This window comes from Bos grunniens, chromosome 3, assembly GCF_055505025.1.
Source record: "Bos grunniens cultivar Pamir isolate PY7600 chromosome 3, Bosgru_T2T1.0, whole genome shotgun sequence".
NCBI lineage: Eukaryota > Metazoa > Chordata > Mammalia > Artiodactyla > Bovidae > Bos > Bos grunniens.
Genome location: NC_141167.1, coordinates 13,053,078 through 13,071,050, shown reverse-complemented (window position 1 = coordinate 13,071,050; position 17,973 = coordinate 13,053,078). Strand labels below are relative to the sequence as shown.

The following is a 17,973-nucleotide window of genomic DNA, read 5'->3' as shown; positions in this document are numbered from 1 at the left end:
CACGTTATCTCCGCTGCAAGGGCTTCTGGGAGAGCGCGCAGCCGGAAGCGGAAGTCCCGGAGGCAAGTCCGTCATTTCCTTTGGGACAGGAGGGCAACGGACCTATTTTCCTTGGCTCCGCAGACCTCTCGGTATGAAGGAGGTGAAGAGCGAGCGGGAGCGGGGGAGCCGGCGAAGGCACAGGGACGAGGACATGGTGGGGATAGCGCCGGCGGTAGTGGTGAAGCAGGAGCGACTCAGCCCGGAGTCCGCGCCTCCGGTCCACCGCCGTCCGGATTCCTCCGGCGGTAGCCCGTCCCCACCGGCCGGCGAGTCGGGCCGCCCAAGTCACCGCGGGAACCGAGCCCGAGGAGGTAGCCGGTAGGTGGGAAGCATCCCGGGGTGGGTCTTAGATAGGGCTCGTTGAGAAGGGAGGACAGGGCTAGCGCCAGAAACGCACCTTGAACGAGGAACGCGACAGCTTGGACTTAATCCTAAAGCGATGGAAGTGACCAGTCGTGCTTGTGTGGAAGAATGTTTACTCCGGTACCTAACACTTGGGTTGCAGCTGGATGTTAAGCGCTCAATGCCTGTTGCGCAGTCTCTCGCCCCTTCATTTCTGTGTACCCAGCATTTCACCGAATATAGTCCAGTTGATAGCAGTGATAATTTAAATTTAAGATTTTCCCCATCTGCCTGCAAATGGAGTGCAGGCGTTATCTTTTCAATTATCTGTCCCAAGAAGTTTACATATCGAGGGCCTAGGCAATCTACCTGATATTCTTGCGGGGAGAGAATGTCTCTTGATAGACACCTTCATTTATTCATTGATTCGACGTAGTTTTCAGTTCAGTTCAGTCGCTCAGTTTTGTCCGACTCTTTGCGACCCCATGAACCGCAGCATGCCAGGCCTCCCTGTCTGTCACCAACTCCTGGAGTCCACCCAAACCCATGTCCATCGAGTCGATGATGCCATCCAATCATCTCATCCTCTGTCGTCCCCTTCTCTTCCCGCGCTCAATCTTTCTCAGCATCAGGGTCTTTTCCAATGAGTCCGCTCTTCGCATCAGGTGGCCAAAGTATTGGAGTTTCAGACTAAACATCAGTCCTTTCAATGAACACCCAGGATTGATCTCCTTTAGGATGGACTGGTTGGATTTCCCTACCGTCCAAGGGACTCTCAACACCACAGTTCAAAAGCATCAATTCTTTGGCGCTCAGCTTTGTTTATAGTCCAACTCTCACATCCAATCATGACCGCTGGAAAAACCATAGCCTTGACTAGACAGGCCTTTGTTGGCAAAGTAATGTCTCTGCTTTTTAATATGCTATCTAGGTTGGTCATAATTTTACTTCCAAGGAGTAAGCGTCTTTTAATTTCATTGCTGCAATTGCCATCTGCAGTGATTTTGGACTGAGTACCTATTATGTGCTAAAGACCATTCTAGGTTATAAAATAATGTGGGAAAATATGAAACATTAAAAAAATACATACAAACATGTAATATGTGGAATTTGACTTAAAATAGTGTAGAATTATATGCAGATAAAATTGAAAATAGTGAAGGGTTGGGGAAGAAGAACGTCCTAGGTTCTGGGGCTGCAAGGGTGAACTTAGATGGTCTGCCTCTAGATGGTGCTCCTAGATGGTGCTCTAGCCCTGAGACAAAATAACAAGCAAATTTGGAAAAGTAGTCTCAGTTAGTAACAAGTATTTGAGGGTAGGTTAATGTGATAGTGAGAGAGTGGAGGGAGGTGGTTTTCCCTGAGCTGCTGTCTGAAAAGTCTGCTATTTGACCTAAGACCTGAATGATAGGAATAATCTGCCTTGTTGAAGATCTAGGCAGAGGGAACAACCCATACACAGAACCTGAAGTGGAATTAATTGTGTTCTTCTAGATATGGGGGTGGGAGGAGAAATCCAGTGTAGTAATCAAGGAGAGTGGTAGGAATGACTTTGGAGAGCCAGGAGATAAAGCCAGAGACTTTGCTGATAAATTGTGATTGTGTAGGGAAGGAGCATGGGGGGCTGTTGGTCGAGGGGAGAAAAAGAATCGGGGTGACTTCTAGGTTTTTTGCCTGAGGAACAAGGTGGATGGTGGCACTAATTACCCAGCTGGCAGAAAACAGGAAAAGTGTCTTGGGTGGTTGGGAATCCAGAGTTGTCAGATATCTAAGTGAGAAGTTCCAGTAGGCAGTTACGTATGTGGAAGACATAGGACCAGAAAAGTGAAGCTCCTGATTCTTTTAGCGTGATCAGCAAAGACATGGTGTTTGTGTTAGTTGGGTACGCCTGACACTTGGAGCTGTTTTGTATGAGGGAATGAAAGTTGAGATAAATGTGTGTACCATTTTCTGAACAGGTCCCCAGCCAAAAAGAAAAACAAATCCTCAGGGAGAAGAAGCAAGTCTCCCCGGAGTAAGAGAAGCCGAAGTCCTCACCACTCAGCAATCAAAGTAAAGCAGGTAAGTGGACTGAGATGTTTTCCACTGGCTCCAAACCTAGCGCCTCTCCATCATAGCTAAAGTGCTGTGTATGTGTTCCTGTACCTGCAGTGGGCTTCTCCAAAAACTGGGCTTTTTTTCTTTCTTTTTTCTTCTTTCTTTGTTAAACTTTTTATTTTGAGATAATTGTTGATTCACATGCAGTTGTAAAGCAACAGTTTGTCCCAATAGTAACATCTTACAGAATTATAGAACAGTATCCCAACCAAAATGTTGACATCAGTTCTGTCAAGATACAAAAACATTTCCATCACCACAGGATTCCTCAAGTAGTTCTTTTATATCACACCCAGTTCCCTCCCACCCTTACCCCTCCAACTCCTGGCAGCTTCTAATCACTTCTCCATTTCTGTAATTTTGTTTCTTCAAGAATGCTATATAAATAGAATCACACAGTATGTAGCCTTTCTGGATTAGCTTTTTCCACTTGGCTAAATTCTTTTGGAATTCATTTATATTGTTGCTTTTGTCTGTAGTTGCTTCCTTTTTATTGCTGAATGGTATTCAGTGGTATGGATTTAACCATTTGCCCATTAAAGTATATCTGGGTTGTTAGCAGTTTTTGGCTATTAGACATAAGACTGCTGTGTACACATTTCTGTACAGGTTTTTGTGTGAACATAAGTTTTCGTTTCTCTGGGATAGATGCCCAGGAGTGCAGTTTCTAGACGGTGTGGTAGTCTCATGTTTTTTTTTTTTTTCCCCCTGCTGCTGCTAAGTCACTTCAGTCGTGTCCAACTCTTTGTGATCCCATAGACAGCAGCCCACTAGGCTCCGCCGTCCCTGGGATTCTCCAGGCAAGAACAATGGAGTAGGTTGCCATTTTCTTCTCCAATGCATGAAGGTGAAAAGTGAAAGTGAAGTCGCTCAGTCGTGTCCGACTCTTCACGACCCCATGGACTGCAGCCTACCAGGCTCTGTTCATGGGATTTTCCAGGCAAGAGTACTGGAGTGGGGTGCCATTGCCTTCTCCGTTTTTTCCCCTAAGAAATCAGTTGTTTTCCAGAGTGCTATGTTAGTTTGCCAGGTCTTCCATAACAAAATACCATAGACTGGTTGCCTTAAACAATGGAAACTATTAATTTTCACACAGTTCTAGAGGCTAGAAGTCAGAGATAAAAGTTTTAGCAGTTTGGTTTCTCCTGAGGCCTTTCTCCTTGGCTTGCCTTCTCTGTTGGGTCCTCACAGTCTTTCCCTCTGTGAACTCCCATCTCTGACTCACATCTTCTTTAACCACATCAGCCATATTGGATTAGGGCCTTACTCATTTTAACTCAATCAGTTCTTCAAAGACCTTACCTGCAAAAAATCTGGTTACAGTCTGAGGTGTGGGGGTTGAGACTTCAGTATATAAATTTGGAGGGGGCACAATTCAGTCCCTACAGTGGCTATCCCTTTTTATAATGTGAGTGATCCAGCATTTGGTATTGTGACCATTTTGACCATTCTGACAAGTGATAGTGATACTGTGATTTTTAATTTGCGTGTCCCTGGCGGCTAACAATGTTGAGCATGTTTTCATGTGTTTATTTGCCATCTGTATTTCCTTTTAAGTAAAACGTCTCTTCAGATCTTTGGCCTATTTTCTAGTTGGATTGTTTTGGGTTTTTTTACTATCGAATTTTAAGAGTTGGTTTTTTTTTTTTTGGTAATATATTCTTAGGTACCAGGCCTTTTTGGAGTGAGAGGTTTTCCAATATTTTCTTTCCGTCTGTATCTTGTCTGTTCATTCTCTTAAAAGAGTTTTCCTCAGAGCAAAAGTTTTTGATTTGTTTGGAGTTCAGCTTGTCTGTTTTTCCTTTTACAGATTATACTTTTGGTGTTATGTCTAAGAACTTCCCTGACCCTAGAACCTGAAGATATGTTTTTTTCTTTAATGTTCATTTAAAGTCCATGATCTGTCTTGAGTTTGTTTGAATGTAAGGCAGGAGCCTTAAACCAAACTTCCTTTCCACCCATGGGTCTCCATTTACTCCAGCGCTAGGTGTTGAAAGGCGATTCCCCTCCCTTTGATGGCTTTTGCTTTGTCAAAAATCGAAAGTGTGTGTGTGCCTTTATTTCTGGGTCCTCTGTTCTGTGCCATTGGTCTGTCATTCTGCCAGTACCACAGTCTTGATTACTGTAGCTGTATAAGAAGTCTTAAAATCGGACAGACTGATTCTTTCACTTTCTTCTTTTTAAAAATTGTTGGGGCTTCCCTGGTAGGCCAGTGGTTAAGACTCTGAGGCATAGGTTTGACCCCTGGCTGGGCAGAACTAAGACGGCACATGCCGCAGGACATGGCCAAATAAATAAATAATTGTTTAGGAATTCTCGTTCCTTTGTCTTTCCATATATACATTTTAGAACAATCTTGTTTATATCTATAAAAAAAACTTGCTAGGATTTTGATTGAAATTGTATTAAACTTGTACTTTTTGAGAATTTTTAAAAAATTATAGAGTCTTCCAGTCTTTGAATATAGATGTGTCTCTGTTTATTTAGATCTTTGATTTCTTTTATCAGTGTTTCAGTGTACAAGTCCTGTATGCGTTTCGTTAGATTTGCACTTAAGTAATTTTTTTAAGTTACCATTAAGTGATATTTTGAATTTCAGTATTTACTTGTTCATTGCTAACACATAGAAATATGATCAATTTTTGTATGTTTATCTTATATTCTGTGACCTTACTGAACTCATTTATTTTGCCTAAATAAATCCCAACCTAAAACTTGGGATTTTCTACATAGATAGTCATGTCTGCACAGGGGCAGTTCTGTCTGTCTCCCTTTACAAAGCATGTTCATTTTATTTCCCCTTGCTGCATGGCTGGGACTCTGGCACTGAGTTGAGCAAGAACAGTCAGAGCAGGCACTCCTGCCCTGTCCTTAGTCCCCAGGGACAGGCGTTCAGTCATGTCTTGTGCTCTTTCCTATAAGTTTTATTAAATTTTTGACAGTGCTGGGTCTTCATTGCTGTGGGTCTTCATTGCTGTGTGTGGACTTTCTCTAGTTGTAGTGAGCAGAGGCTACACTCTTGTTGTGGTATGCAGGCTTAGTTGCCCTGTGGCATGTGGAGTCTTCCCGGACCAGGGATCAAACCCATGTTCCCTGCATTGGCAGGCAGCTTCTTAACCACTGGACCACCAGGGAAGTCCTCAGTCTTCTCTTTAAAGAACCTCTGGGTTACAAAGTGCAAATAGAGACACTGGCATTAACAAAATGGATTTGCCTGTGAATTTGAGCCAACTTCCTGCTGCCTAAAAAGATTCAAAGCCAGTCCTGATGATCTGTTGTATGAGTTGGTCAGCCATCACCTTCATTATCTCAGAATTCAGCCACTGGAACCACAATACCCAGATCAAACCTCTCAAACCACTTGTAGCTTTGTGTGTGTGTTTGTACAACTTGCCACGGTTACGATTCAATAATTTTGGCCTGTTAACATTTGTAGATTTAAAAGGTACAGTACGTAGCCTGTTAGTTGGATACATTTATAAATTGTAATATGATTGCCATGGAAGCAGTATTTACCAAGTTACATCATTATAGAGTAGTGTTACTGTCTATATTCATTTTTCTGGGCATTAGATCTCTATCTATGGCTTATTTACTCTTCGTTACTGTTAGTATCCTTAAATACCATCAGTCTTGTCCTCCTACCTCCCATCTCCTAGTGACCACCATTTTACTCCCTGATTGTTTTATTTATATATATATGTATATATATGTATATATACACACACATAAAGGAGCTTCCCTGGTGGCTCAGACAGCAAACATATGCCTGCAGTGTAGGCGACCTAGGTTTTATCCCTGGGTCAGGAAGATCCCCTGGAGAAAGGTGTGTGTGTTACACTTTTTTCAGCTTGCGGTTTTTTACCTCTGGTTTCTAAATCAGCAACTTATAGTAAATCCTGGGGCCTATCACATGGAACTGTTTTGTGATTATTGTTACTTTGGAGTGTCTTAGTTTGCTTATCTATGCTAACTCCCCTTCTGACCTCAAATAATCTCTTAAAAAGCTGACTTTGTTTGTATCAGCTAGAAACTTGGAAATGGTTCTCAACAGAGGGAATTGAGGACTTGATAGGCAGTTGAAAATCAGTGACTTTCACCTGGATTGTAAGAGCACACACAGCCTCTGACTTGTACTTAGAGATATTCTTTTCTGCACTACTCAGCCACCATTAAAAAAAAGAAAAGTTCAACACAGAGTTATATTCAATATAATTTAATAACCTAATATGGAAAAGAATTTGAAAAAGAATGTGTCTATGTGTGTAACAGAATACTTTGCATATGCCTGAAATGAATACAACATTGTAAATCAACTGTATTTTGGTTTGTTTTTTTTTTTTTTGAAGGAGGTGGGGGACAGGATTGTGGAAACCTGAGGAAAAAATTTGTCAATTGCTTATTCATCATCATAACATGGAAGTCTGTAAAATAAAAAGTGAGAGTATGGTTTACATAGTATATAGTTACTTCTGTCATTAGCCCCAGAATCACACCCCTCCCCATGAACAAAAAAAACCTCCTCAATCCCCAGAGGTCACCATTTTAATAGTTTGGTATTTATACTTCAACGTTCTGTAATGCTTATGTTCTCTTCTTTTCCTTTATATTTTGGTGTGTGTGTGTATTCTGTGCAAAGATGTTAATTAACAAAAAGAATCATATTGTATCTGTTATCCTACTTGATTTATCAATAGTTGAGAGTGTATGTTGAAACGTTAATTATTTTGTGTTGTCTGGTTATGTAATTTGTCGTATTCTCTCCAAAGTTTCTACTGATTTTGCCTAGTATACATACATGTACTAGAAATGAAAACAGAATCACCCATTGGATTTAGCAACATGTAGGTCATTGGTGACCTTGACCAGCAATTTTAGTGGAGTAGTAAGGATGAAGCCTAATTGGAGAATTAAAAAAAAGATGGAAAAAGAATTGGGGACTGATTAACACCAAACTCTTTTAAGGAATTTTACTCAGAGAGTGAAGAAATAGAGTGGAAGCCAACATGGGAAATGGGCTTTGGAAAAGAGCAGACGCCTGTGCTGACAGGAGTGGTTCAGTGCAGATCAGGGAAGTAGATTGTGTACAGGAGAGGCAGGAATCACTGCAGAGATATTCTGGATGAGAGGGAGACTCCCAGGTGTGGGAATCAGCTTTAGATAGAAGCACAGATAGTTTCCTTACAGGCACAGGAAGGGAAAACAGTAAATGGGTGTAGATACTGGTAAGTGGGCAGACATAGAAAAGCCCTTCTGAGTAAATAAGAGATGTAGAGGGCTATGTAGGGAGAGAGGGAAGGGCTGAAACAGTCATCTGGGAGGAGGAATAGTTGAAGAAAATGTAGGATGGTTGCTGGGCATCATTAAGGAGGCTTGGGTCATGCTTCTGAGGTAGGACCAAGGTGGGACCCGTCAAGATGGCTTGTGCTTTTCTCTTGCCACTTCAGTGTGCTTGATGCTGGCTGTGGTTTTGCCAGGACAGTACAGCATGAATGGCATGGGACAGGGGATTGAGGGAGTGATCATACTGCTTGACCCTGGAATTTCAGTTAGAGGGGAAGGGAAGAGAGCGCATCAAGAGAGTGAGGGACTTTGCAGAGGCGAGAGTATCAAAGGCTGGGATGAGTCTTACTGGGATGATTGTTAGAGTTGGGTAAAATGCGAGCTGGGAAGATGGGCAGAAAGAAGACTGCTTGAAAGTGAAATAATGGAGGGGCTGCAGTTATTAGAAGTGAAAAGGTCTGTGTAACAATGAGGTGAGTGGCTGAGGAGAAAGGAGGTGACAGATAAGATAATGGGAAGAGAGAAACGCGAAGAATGGAGAGGTCAGCATGGTACTGAAATCAGCAAGGGTAACGCTGGAGAGAATGACTTGAGCTAGAAGTAAAACTGGTATAAAGTGAAGGGACGTGATTTAGGATTAGTAAATGACAGCAACGGTGAGAGTAATGGGTGACAGTAGTCTTACATGAGATTCGCTGCCGCATCTTTTTTTTTTTTTTTCGCTGCCGCATCTTTTTAGGAAAAAAGAAAAAGGTGGGGAATGTTTTAGAATTGGCAGTGAGAAGAAAGGGCAATGCCTGCCATATGTCCAGGCCTGAAGATGGCGGGAGCTGAGGGGAGGTCAGAAGGAGAAAACCAGCTCCTTTGAGAGAGCTGCGGGGGAACAGTGCTCAGGCAGAGTGAACAGAGACAGGAACTATCTGAGAAGACGTGGAGGATGTAGGTTGGTTTTGCCAAGCTTCCCATTTCCAGAAGAAATAGAAAGTACAGTGGCTTTAGGAGTTGAAAAAGGGTGGAATTTGGGGGCAGAATCCATCATATACAGAGCCTTATGGGAATTAGAGTACAAGGGAGATGGAAGTGATGGCCCGGAGTCTGTGACTTCTTACGGTGACTCATTTAATCAGGGATAAAGGGGGTAATTCCATGAATCAAGGCAAGTTGGAAGTCAGATGACCATTATATCTACTACTGTAGGCAGGAATCCCTCAGAAGAAATGGAGTAGCCATCATGGTCAACAAAAGAGTCTGAAACGCAGTACTTGGATGCAGTCTCAAAAACGACAGAATGATCTCTGTTCGTTTCCAAGGCAAACCATTCAATATCACCGTAATCCAAGCCTATGCCCCAACCAGTAACACTGAAGAAGCTGAAGTTGAATGGTTCTGTGAAGACCTACAAGACCTTTTAGAACTAACACCCAGAAAAGAAGTCCTTTTCATTATAGGGGACTGGAATGCAAAAGTAGGAAGTCAAGAAACACCTGGGGTAACAGGCAAATTTGGCCTTGGAATACGGAATGAAGCAGGGCAAAGGCTAACATGGTTTTGCCAAGAGAACGCACTGGTCATAGCAAACACCCTCTTCCAACAACACAAGAGAAGACTCTACACATGGACATCACCAGATGGTCAACACTGAAGTCAGATTGATTATATTCTTTGCAGCCAAAGGTGGAGAAGCTCTATACAGTCAGCAAAAACAAGACCAGGAGCTGACTGTGGCTCAGACCATGAACTCCTTATTGTCAAATTCAGACTTAAATTGAAGAAAGTAGGGAAAACCACTAGGCCATTCAGGTATGACCTAAATCAAATCCCATATGATTATACAGTGGAAGTGAGAAATAGATTTAAGGGACTAGATCTGATAGAGTGAGTGCCTGATGAACTATGGATGGAGGTTCATGACATTGTACAGGAGACAGGGATCAAGACCATCCCCATGGAAAAGAAATGCAAAAAAGCAAATTGGCTGTCTGAGGAGGCCTTACAAATAGCTGTGAAAAGAAGAGAAGCAAAAAGCAAAGGAGGACAGGAAAGATATTAGCATCTGAATGCAGAGTTCCAAAGAATAGCAAGGAGAGATAAGAAGGCCTTCCTCAGCGATCAGTGCAAAGAAGTGGAGGAAAACAACAGAATGGGGAAGACTAGAGATCTCTTCAAGAAAATTAGAGATACCAAGGGAACATTTCATGCAAAGATGGGCTCGATAAAGGACAGAAATGATATGGACCTAACAGAAGCAGAAGATATTAAGAAGAGGTGGCAAGAATACACAGAAGAACTGTACAAAAAAGATCTTCATGACCAAGATAATCACGATGGTGTGATTACTCACCCAGAGCCAGACATCCTGGAATGTGAAGTCAAGTGGGCCTTAGAAAGCATCACTATGAACAAAGCTAGTGGAGGTGATGGAATTCCAGTTGAGCTATTTCAAATCCTAAAAGATGATGCTGTGCAAGTGCTGCACTCAATATGCCAGCAAATTTGGAAAACTCAGCAGTGGCCACAGGACTGGAAAAGATCAGCTTTCATTCCAATCCCAAAGAAAGGCAATGCCAAAGAATGCTCAAACTACCGCACAATTGCACTCATCTCACACGCTAGTAAAGTAATGCTTAAAATTCTCCAAGCCAGGCTTCAGCAATACGTGAACTGTGTATATCCAGATGTTCAAGCTGATTTTAGAAAAGGCAGAGGAACCAGAGATCAAATTGCCAACATCCACTGGATAATCGAAAAAGCAAGAGAGTTCCAGAAAAACATCTATTTCTGTTTTATTGACTATGCCAAAGCCTTTGTGTGAATCACAATAAACTGTGGAAAATTCTTCAAGAGATGGGAATACCAGACCACCTGACCTGCCTCTTGAGAAACCTATATGCAGGTCAGGAAGCAACAGTTAGAAGTGGACATGGAACAACAGACTGGTTCCAAATAGGAAAAGGAGTATGTCAAGGCTGTATATTGTCACCCTGCTTATTTAACTTCTATGCAGAGTACATCATGAGAAACGCTGGGCTGGAAGAAACACAAGCTGGAATCAAGATTGCCGGGAGAAACATCAATCACCTCAGATATGCAGATGACACCACCCTTATGGCAGAAAGTGAAGAGGAACTAAAAAGCCTCTTGATGAAAGTGAAAGAGGAGAGTGAAAAAGTTGGCTTAAAGCTCAACATTCAGAAAACGAAGATCATGGCATCTGGTCCCATCACTTCATGGGAAATAGATGGGGAAACAGTGGAAACAGTGTCAGACTTTATTTTTCTGGGCTCCCAAATCACTGCAGATGGTGATTGCAGCCATGAAATTAAAACACGCTTACTCCTTAGAAGGAAAGTTATGACCAACCTAGATAGCGTATTAAAAAGCAGAGCCAAAAAATAAAAAAATAAATAAAAAGCAGAGCCATTATTTTGTCAACAAAGGTCCGTCTAGTCAAGGCTATGGTTTTTCCAGTGGTCATGTATGGATGTGAAAGTTGGACTGTGAAGAAAGCTGAGCACCGAAGAATTGATGTTTTTGAACTGTGGTGTTGGGGAAGACTCTTGAGAGTCTATTGGACTGCAAGAAGATCCAACCAGTCCATTCTAAAGGACATCAGTCCTGGGTATTCATTGGAAGGACTGATGCTGAAGCTGAAACTCCAATACTTTGGCCACCTCATGTGAAGAGTTGACTCATTGGAAAAGACCCTGATGCTGGGAGGGATTGGGGGCAGGAGGAGAAGGGGAGGACAGAGGATGAGATGGCTGGATGGCATCACCGACTCCATGGACATGAGTTTGAGTAAACTCCGGGAGTTGATGGACAAGGAGGCCTTTGTGATTCATGGGGTCGCAAAGAGTCGGACATGACTGAGCGACTGAACTGAACTGAACTGAAAGGGGATAATGAGATTAATTCTGGTGAACTCAAGGCAGATGGTGGTGGCAAGCTTGTGAATGTCTTGGGGTAGGAGGGATGGGTGTCTGAGGCTCCCTCCCCCTTGGTACTTGTCTTTGGAGGTTAGGAAGTCTAGGAAAACTGGGTCTGGCTCTGAGCAAACAGACCCCTAATTGACCTCTATGGATGGTAGGGAGAAGGCCTTGGGGCAAGGGCTAGGGATGAGGGTTGGCGAGGAAGTCGGGGCAAGGTCCCAGTCCTGATGCTTGGGATTTCCTCTCTACCCCTTCCCAGGAGGGGAGCCTCACTTCATAGTGGCAGGTCCCCCTCTTGAACTCTGATACTTTAGCTATAAACCTATCTTCATGTGTTCATTAGGTATTTATTAATACTTCTTTTGAAAATTGCTTATTACTATTCTTTGCCCATTATCCTACTAGGCTGATTTTCAGTACTTTTTTAAAGACGCCTTGGTATGTTTCTTCATTTCTTCAAATCTTTAAAAAATATATCTGTTACAGTTGACCCTTGGACAACATGGGTTTGAGTTGCACTGGTCCACGTATATGCAGATTGTTTTCAGTAGTAGAGGCTGCAGTACTCCGTGTCCTGAGTTGGTTGAATTTGCAGGTGCAGACCCTCAAATACAGAGGGACCACCTATAGGGAAACCATATATACAGAGGGCTGACTACAGCTGCCTGGAGGATTGGTTCCCCTGTGCCCCAGCCCCCTCATTGTTCAAGGGTCAGCTGCAGTAAAGTTTTACAGGTTTCTTCTTATATAATTCTTAATTTTATTCCTAGGTATTGAGTAATATTTGTTACTGTTGAAATAAGATCTTTCAAAATTACTATTAATACATTTTCATTTCTGGCATAAGAGAAAGGTAGCTTTTTTCTTTATGTAATTATCTTGGACTGCAAGGAGATCCAGCCGGTCCATCCTAAAGGAAATCAGTCCTGAATGTTCATTGGAAGGACTGATGTTGAAGCTGAAACTCCAATACTTTGGCCACCTGATGCAAAGAGCAGACTCATTTGAAAAGACCCTGATGCTGGGAAAGATTGAAGGCAAGAGAAGAAGGGGACAACAGAGGATGAGATGGTTGGATGGCATCACTGACTCAATGGACATGAGTTTGAGTAAACTCCGGGAGTTGGTGATGGACAGGGAGGCCTGGCGTGCTGCAGTCCAAGGGGTCGCAAAGAGTTGGACACGACTAAGTGACCGAACTGAACTGAATTATCTTGTATGTGACTACTTAATTCTCTCTGTGAGTTGTTTTTTCCCTAAGTTTGCCTGTAGGTATTCTTGTTTCTCAGGCTCTGAACCTGGGCGTGTGCTGTTAGAGCTATATTTGGGCAGCAGCCTGGGATACCTTGGAGAAGGAGATGGCAACCCACTCCAGTATTCTTGGCTGGGAAATCTCATGGACAGAGGAGCCTGGCAGGCTACAGTCTGTGGGGTCGCAAAGAGTCAAACACAACTGAGCGGCTAACACTTTCACTGGGTGGTAGCCTTGCAAGCGAACATGACCACCACTGGTAACCTTATTTCTGTGGGACATTTTGCTCTGAACGCCAAATCAGAAATGACTTCTCGAATGCAGCTCTGTTTAGAGACCATGAACTGGCTTTACTTTCCTGAATCTGTTTGAATTTCAGGAACGTGAGGACCATCCTCGGAGAGGCCGGGAAGATCGGCCACACCGAGAACCCTCAGGACAGGAACACAAGCGAGCTCGGAACAGTGACCGAGACAGGCACCGCGGCCATTCCCACCAGAGGAGAAGCTCAGGCGAGAGGCCTGGCAGCGGGCAGCCTCAGGGACGTGATCGAGATGCTCAGAACCTTCAGGCTCAGGAAGCCGAGCGGGAGTTCCACAACACCCGGCGCCGCGAGCACCGCCAGAAGAACGAAGTTAGCGCCGGCAGTAACGCGTCTCAGGACGCGCTGCCTCGGCCTGGACCTGGAGGCAACAACAAGGACAGAGAGGTGCCTGTTAAAGAGAAGCCAAGCTTCGAACTTTCTGGGGCACTTCTTGAGGACACTAACACCTTTCGGGGTGTAGTTATTAAATACAGCGAGCCCCCGGAAGCACGTATCCCCAAAAAACGGTGGCGTCTCTACCCCTTTAAAAACGATGAAGTGCTTCCAGTGATGTACATCCACCGGCAGAGCGCTTACCTCCTGGGCCGGCACCGCCGCATCGCAGACATTCCCATCGATCACCCCTCCTGTTCAAAGCAGCATGCCGTCTTTCAGTACCGGTAAGTGTCCATCTGCGGAGGAAACCACGGTGCCAGCAGAAGCCCGACGTCTCGGCCAGTTAGGATTACTGAGATCTGTGTATGTGTGTGTGCACAAGAAGCCCATATCCCTCATACCTAATAGTAATTTTTTTTAGTTTTTATTTTTTTGGCTGAACCTGCATGGTTTATGGGATTTTAGTTCCCCATCCTGGGATCAAACCCAAGTCCTTGTCCGTGAGAGCGTGGAGTCCTAACTCCTGGACCGTCAGGGAATTCCTTCTAATTTAAGGAGCATTATTCCTCTAATGTATAATCACTTTATATGAATAATTGCCAACACTTGTGTAAGAGGATAGATGTTGGTGTCTGAAATCCAGATTTTGAATCCTGCCAATGCCACTTACCTGGGGCCAGCCGCTCTTCTGGGCCTCAGTTTCTACGTCCCTCGCAGGGCTGTTATGATAGGTAAATGGAAGTAAAGCCGAGAATGAAAATAAAGCTGAGAAAGCCTGGCATATGTTAGCCGAATCTGTATCTTGGCAATTTCTGTAGTACATCTGTTGTTGTTGGATGCTCACAACAATCCTGTGGGGAGGTGAGGACTAGTCTTAATACCCCATTTAACAGATGAGCCGATGAAGCTCAGCAAAGCCAGGTGGCCTGCCTAATAAATAATCACTGAGGTAGCATACTGCCTCAAATTGGTTTTGATTTGAATAATTTTGGTCATCTTATCTGTTCCCTTGACTCTGAAGTCCAAATATACTGGTTTATTCTTATTGGGACAGCATCTAAAATATGTTGAAATATAGGTAAAAGAAGCATTATGTTGATTATTAACAATACAAAAAGTGTCAAGTTTTTAAAAATACACACACACACAAAAAAAGTATTTCTTAACCATGGCAAGAGGCCTTGGATTCTGCATTTTAAGCTATGATCTACCATGAATTCCTCTTTCCCAGTGACCAGTTCTCACTGATTTAACTTGCTCCCAATTTCGAAATCCATGACTGTGCCTTCCCATTGAGTTCTACAGTTTGAACTTGAACTGAGTCTCAGCCAGGTATTTACATTGTCCAGACTGTTAGCAAAGAGCTGGAGGCTCTGAGGCTGGATCTCGCTCACAGCTTTCTCTCCTTTACTCCGCTAGGCTTGTGGAGTATACCCGCGCTGATGGGACAGTTGGCCGCAGGGTGAAGCCCTACATCATTGACCTTGGCTCCGGCAACGGGACATTCCTGAACAACAAGCGAATTGAGCCACAGAGATACTATGAACTGAAGGAAAAGGATGTCCTTAAGTTTGGGTTCAGCAGTAGAGAGTATGTTCTGCTCCATGAGTCCTCTGACACCTCTGAAGTAGACAGGAAAGAAGACGAGGACGACGAGGAAGAGGAAGAGGTGTCTGACAGCTAGCAAACTGAAAACAGCCCAGGCTCTCGAGAGACCTTTTCTTTGTGCGAAGGCTTTGGGACTGACTCATGGGGCACCACGGTGCTCTCTGTAATGCCTCCTACTGCCTTAAGTCTTTCTTCTGTTGCTGACCAGCTTATGTCCAGTGTAAAAAAAATGACTTACGTTTGGTTGAACTTCTTTCTGTGACACGTTGGCCACATGCCTGTGGGCATTTATTTTCCTAACAGTCTCACCGACACATCGTGTTTTAGTGGAAGCATCATGGCTTGAGTTGGTGCTTTCAGAACTGCTGCCTAGGAAACTATAAACCCTTGGTTAACGGGGAGTTGTGGCTTGTTTTCTTTGTACAGTTACCCTATTTATATAGTTGTTAAGCTTTGTGGACCGGGTTTGTTTTTATCTCGGGGGGCAAACCCCTGAACAGAGAATCTTACTAAGCTTTGGTTATCACCAAAATAGCCTCCAGAATATACCAAAGCTTTGACCTGGTTGAGCTCTTGAGTCATAGAAATTGATTTTGCACTTGGTTGGTTTGGATGGGTGGGTGGGATTTACCACATGACCTCATTATTGACTGTTGGACTCAAACAGATGCTTTATGGAGCCTGCTTCAGCTCACGACTGTACAGGAGGACCATGGCCGCTGCCAGCGGGTGCTGACTGCATGTCACAGGAGGCCGAAATGGGTCGTGGATCTGTTTCCTGGGAGAGAACTCTAATTTCTCCACGGAACATGAACAATTTTGATCATCGTAGCTGTTCTTCAACTTCACATTTTTATTTAGAGGTTTTCTCCATTCTTTCTTCCTTGAGAGAAACAGTCATTTATGTAGCAGGGTCTTTGCTTTATCCTAACAACATATACATGTCAGAAGACGGTTGTGTGGTTTACATGTTTCATCTTTTTAAAACAACGTTCAGAAAAGTTGTATTTACCTTCCCAAGGCTGAAAAGTATGGGAATTGCCCGATTTTCTAATTTTCCACCAGAGGATTATGTGTAAGTAGAAAAGTCACAACTGCTTACATCTGTTGTGTGTATGTATATATGTACATATTTAAAAAATTGTGTGTGAAAGAGCCGCATACTGAGTTTCCTATGAGAATGTTTTGTGACGTCAATGTAATACAATATCATAGGCAAAGGCCTCCCTGCATTTGAGGAGCAGGTTTTCATTTATATGTATTTTTGGAATAAAAAATAATAAAATTTGTAAATATAGCCCCCTTTCAAAATGTACTTCTTTGCTAGCACAGAAGACCTTGTGTTCACAAGTATATTTTGGTGCTAAGGAAATCTTTGAATCAGTATTGCGGGAGTAGAAGTCGACAGTTGTGGAGGGTGTCGAGGGAATGGGAGTGATAGGGCCCACACCTGCCCTGGAATCCAGATCTTCACATCTCAGTGACTTGAGTGGTGGTCCTGATGAAGCAGCAGTGCTTTCTGAGTTGGCAGTGGGGGGGTTTTTCTTCCCAGAAGAGTCAGAATTGGGGCAGGTTATCCGTCGTGGGCCTCATACCAGCTGACACCTGTCCCTGCCTCCTCATCCTCAGGTGGTGATGGGGTGTGAGATGGGAAGGAGAGATGATGCAAGTCAGTCCGTGCTGCCACTAGCTGGTCCCCTTGGGTGGAAACTAATGAGATTATTGGGCTTCTCTGGTGGCTCAGTGGTAAAAGAATCCACCTGCCAATGCAGGAAACTCAGATTCCATCCCTGGGTTGGGAAGATCACCTGTAGAAGGACATGGCAACCCACTCAAGTATTCTTGCCTAGAAAATCCCATGGATAGAGGAGCCTGGCAGGCTATCAAGTCCATGGGGTTGCAAAAGAGTCGGGACACAAGTGACTTAGTGACTAGACAACATTAACGTTAGCTGATCTTGCTTACCATTGTATTTCCATTGAGGTCTCATATCTGTATGTACTCGACATTAAATGTTGACTAGTACCTAGTGTGGGGAGGAGCAGCTGACTAATTTTATTCAAAAGAAATGAAAAGATCCCCTCTGGGGACTTCTCTGGCAGTCCAGTGGTTAGGACTCTCCTGTCCAGTACAGGGAGTATGTGTTCTATCCCTGGTTGGGGAACTAAGATCCTGCATTGTTCAGTCACCAAGTCGTGTCCAATTATTTGCAACCCCATGGAGTGCAGCACTGCAGGCTTCCCTGTCCCTCAGCATCTCCTGGAGTTTGCCCAAGTTCATGCCCATTGAATTGGTGATGCCGTCCAATCATTTCATCCTGTGTCTCCCTCTTCTGCCTTCAGTCTTTCTCAGCATCAGGGTCTTTCTCAATGAGTCGGCTCTTCACATCAGGTGGACAAAGTATTGGAGCTTCAGCCTCCGCCATCAGTCCCTCCTATTAATATTCAGAATTGATTTTCTTTCAGATTGGTTTGATCTCCTTGTAGCCCAAGGGACTCTCGAGAGTCTTCTCCAGCACCACAGTTCAAAAGCCTCAATTCTTTGGCACACTGCCTTCTTTATGGTCCAACTTTCACATCCATACATGACTACTGGAAAGACCATAGCCTTGACTATATGGACCTTTGTCAGCAAAGTGATGTCTTTGCTTTTTAAATATGCTGTCTAGGTTTGTCATAACTTTTCTTCTGAGAACCAATCATCTTCTAATTTCATGGCTG

At 43.7% G+C, this 17,973-nt stretch overlaps 1 protein-coding gene across 1 annotated transcript; it reads left to right on the top strand.

The window, feature by feature from the left end:
* The first annotated feature begins 73 nt into the window (after window positions 1-73).
* On the top strand, window positions 74-16,550 carry SNIP1 (Smad nuclear interacting protein 1). Its single transcript, XM_086394232.1, has 4 exons — window positions 74-360; window positions 2,343-2,445; window positions 13,325-13,929; window positions 15,065-16,550. Exons 1-4 carry the CDS (start codon window positions 134-136, stop codon window positions 15,327-15,329), a joined length of 1,200 nt encoding a protein of 399 aa, XP_086250358.1. The 5' UTR covers window positions 74-133; the 3' UTR covers window positions 15,330-16,550.
* Window positions 16,551-17,973: the final 1,423 nt, after the last annotated feature.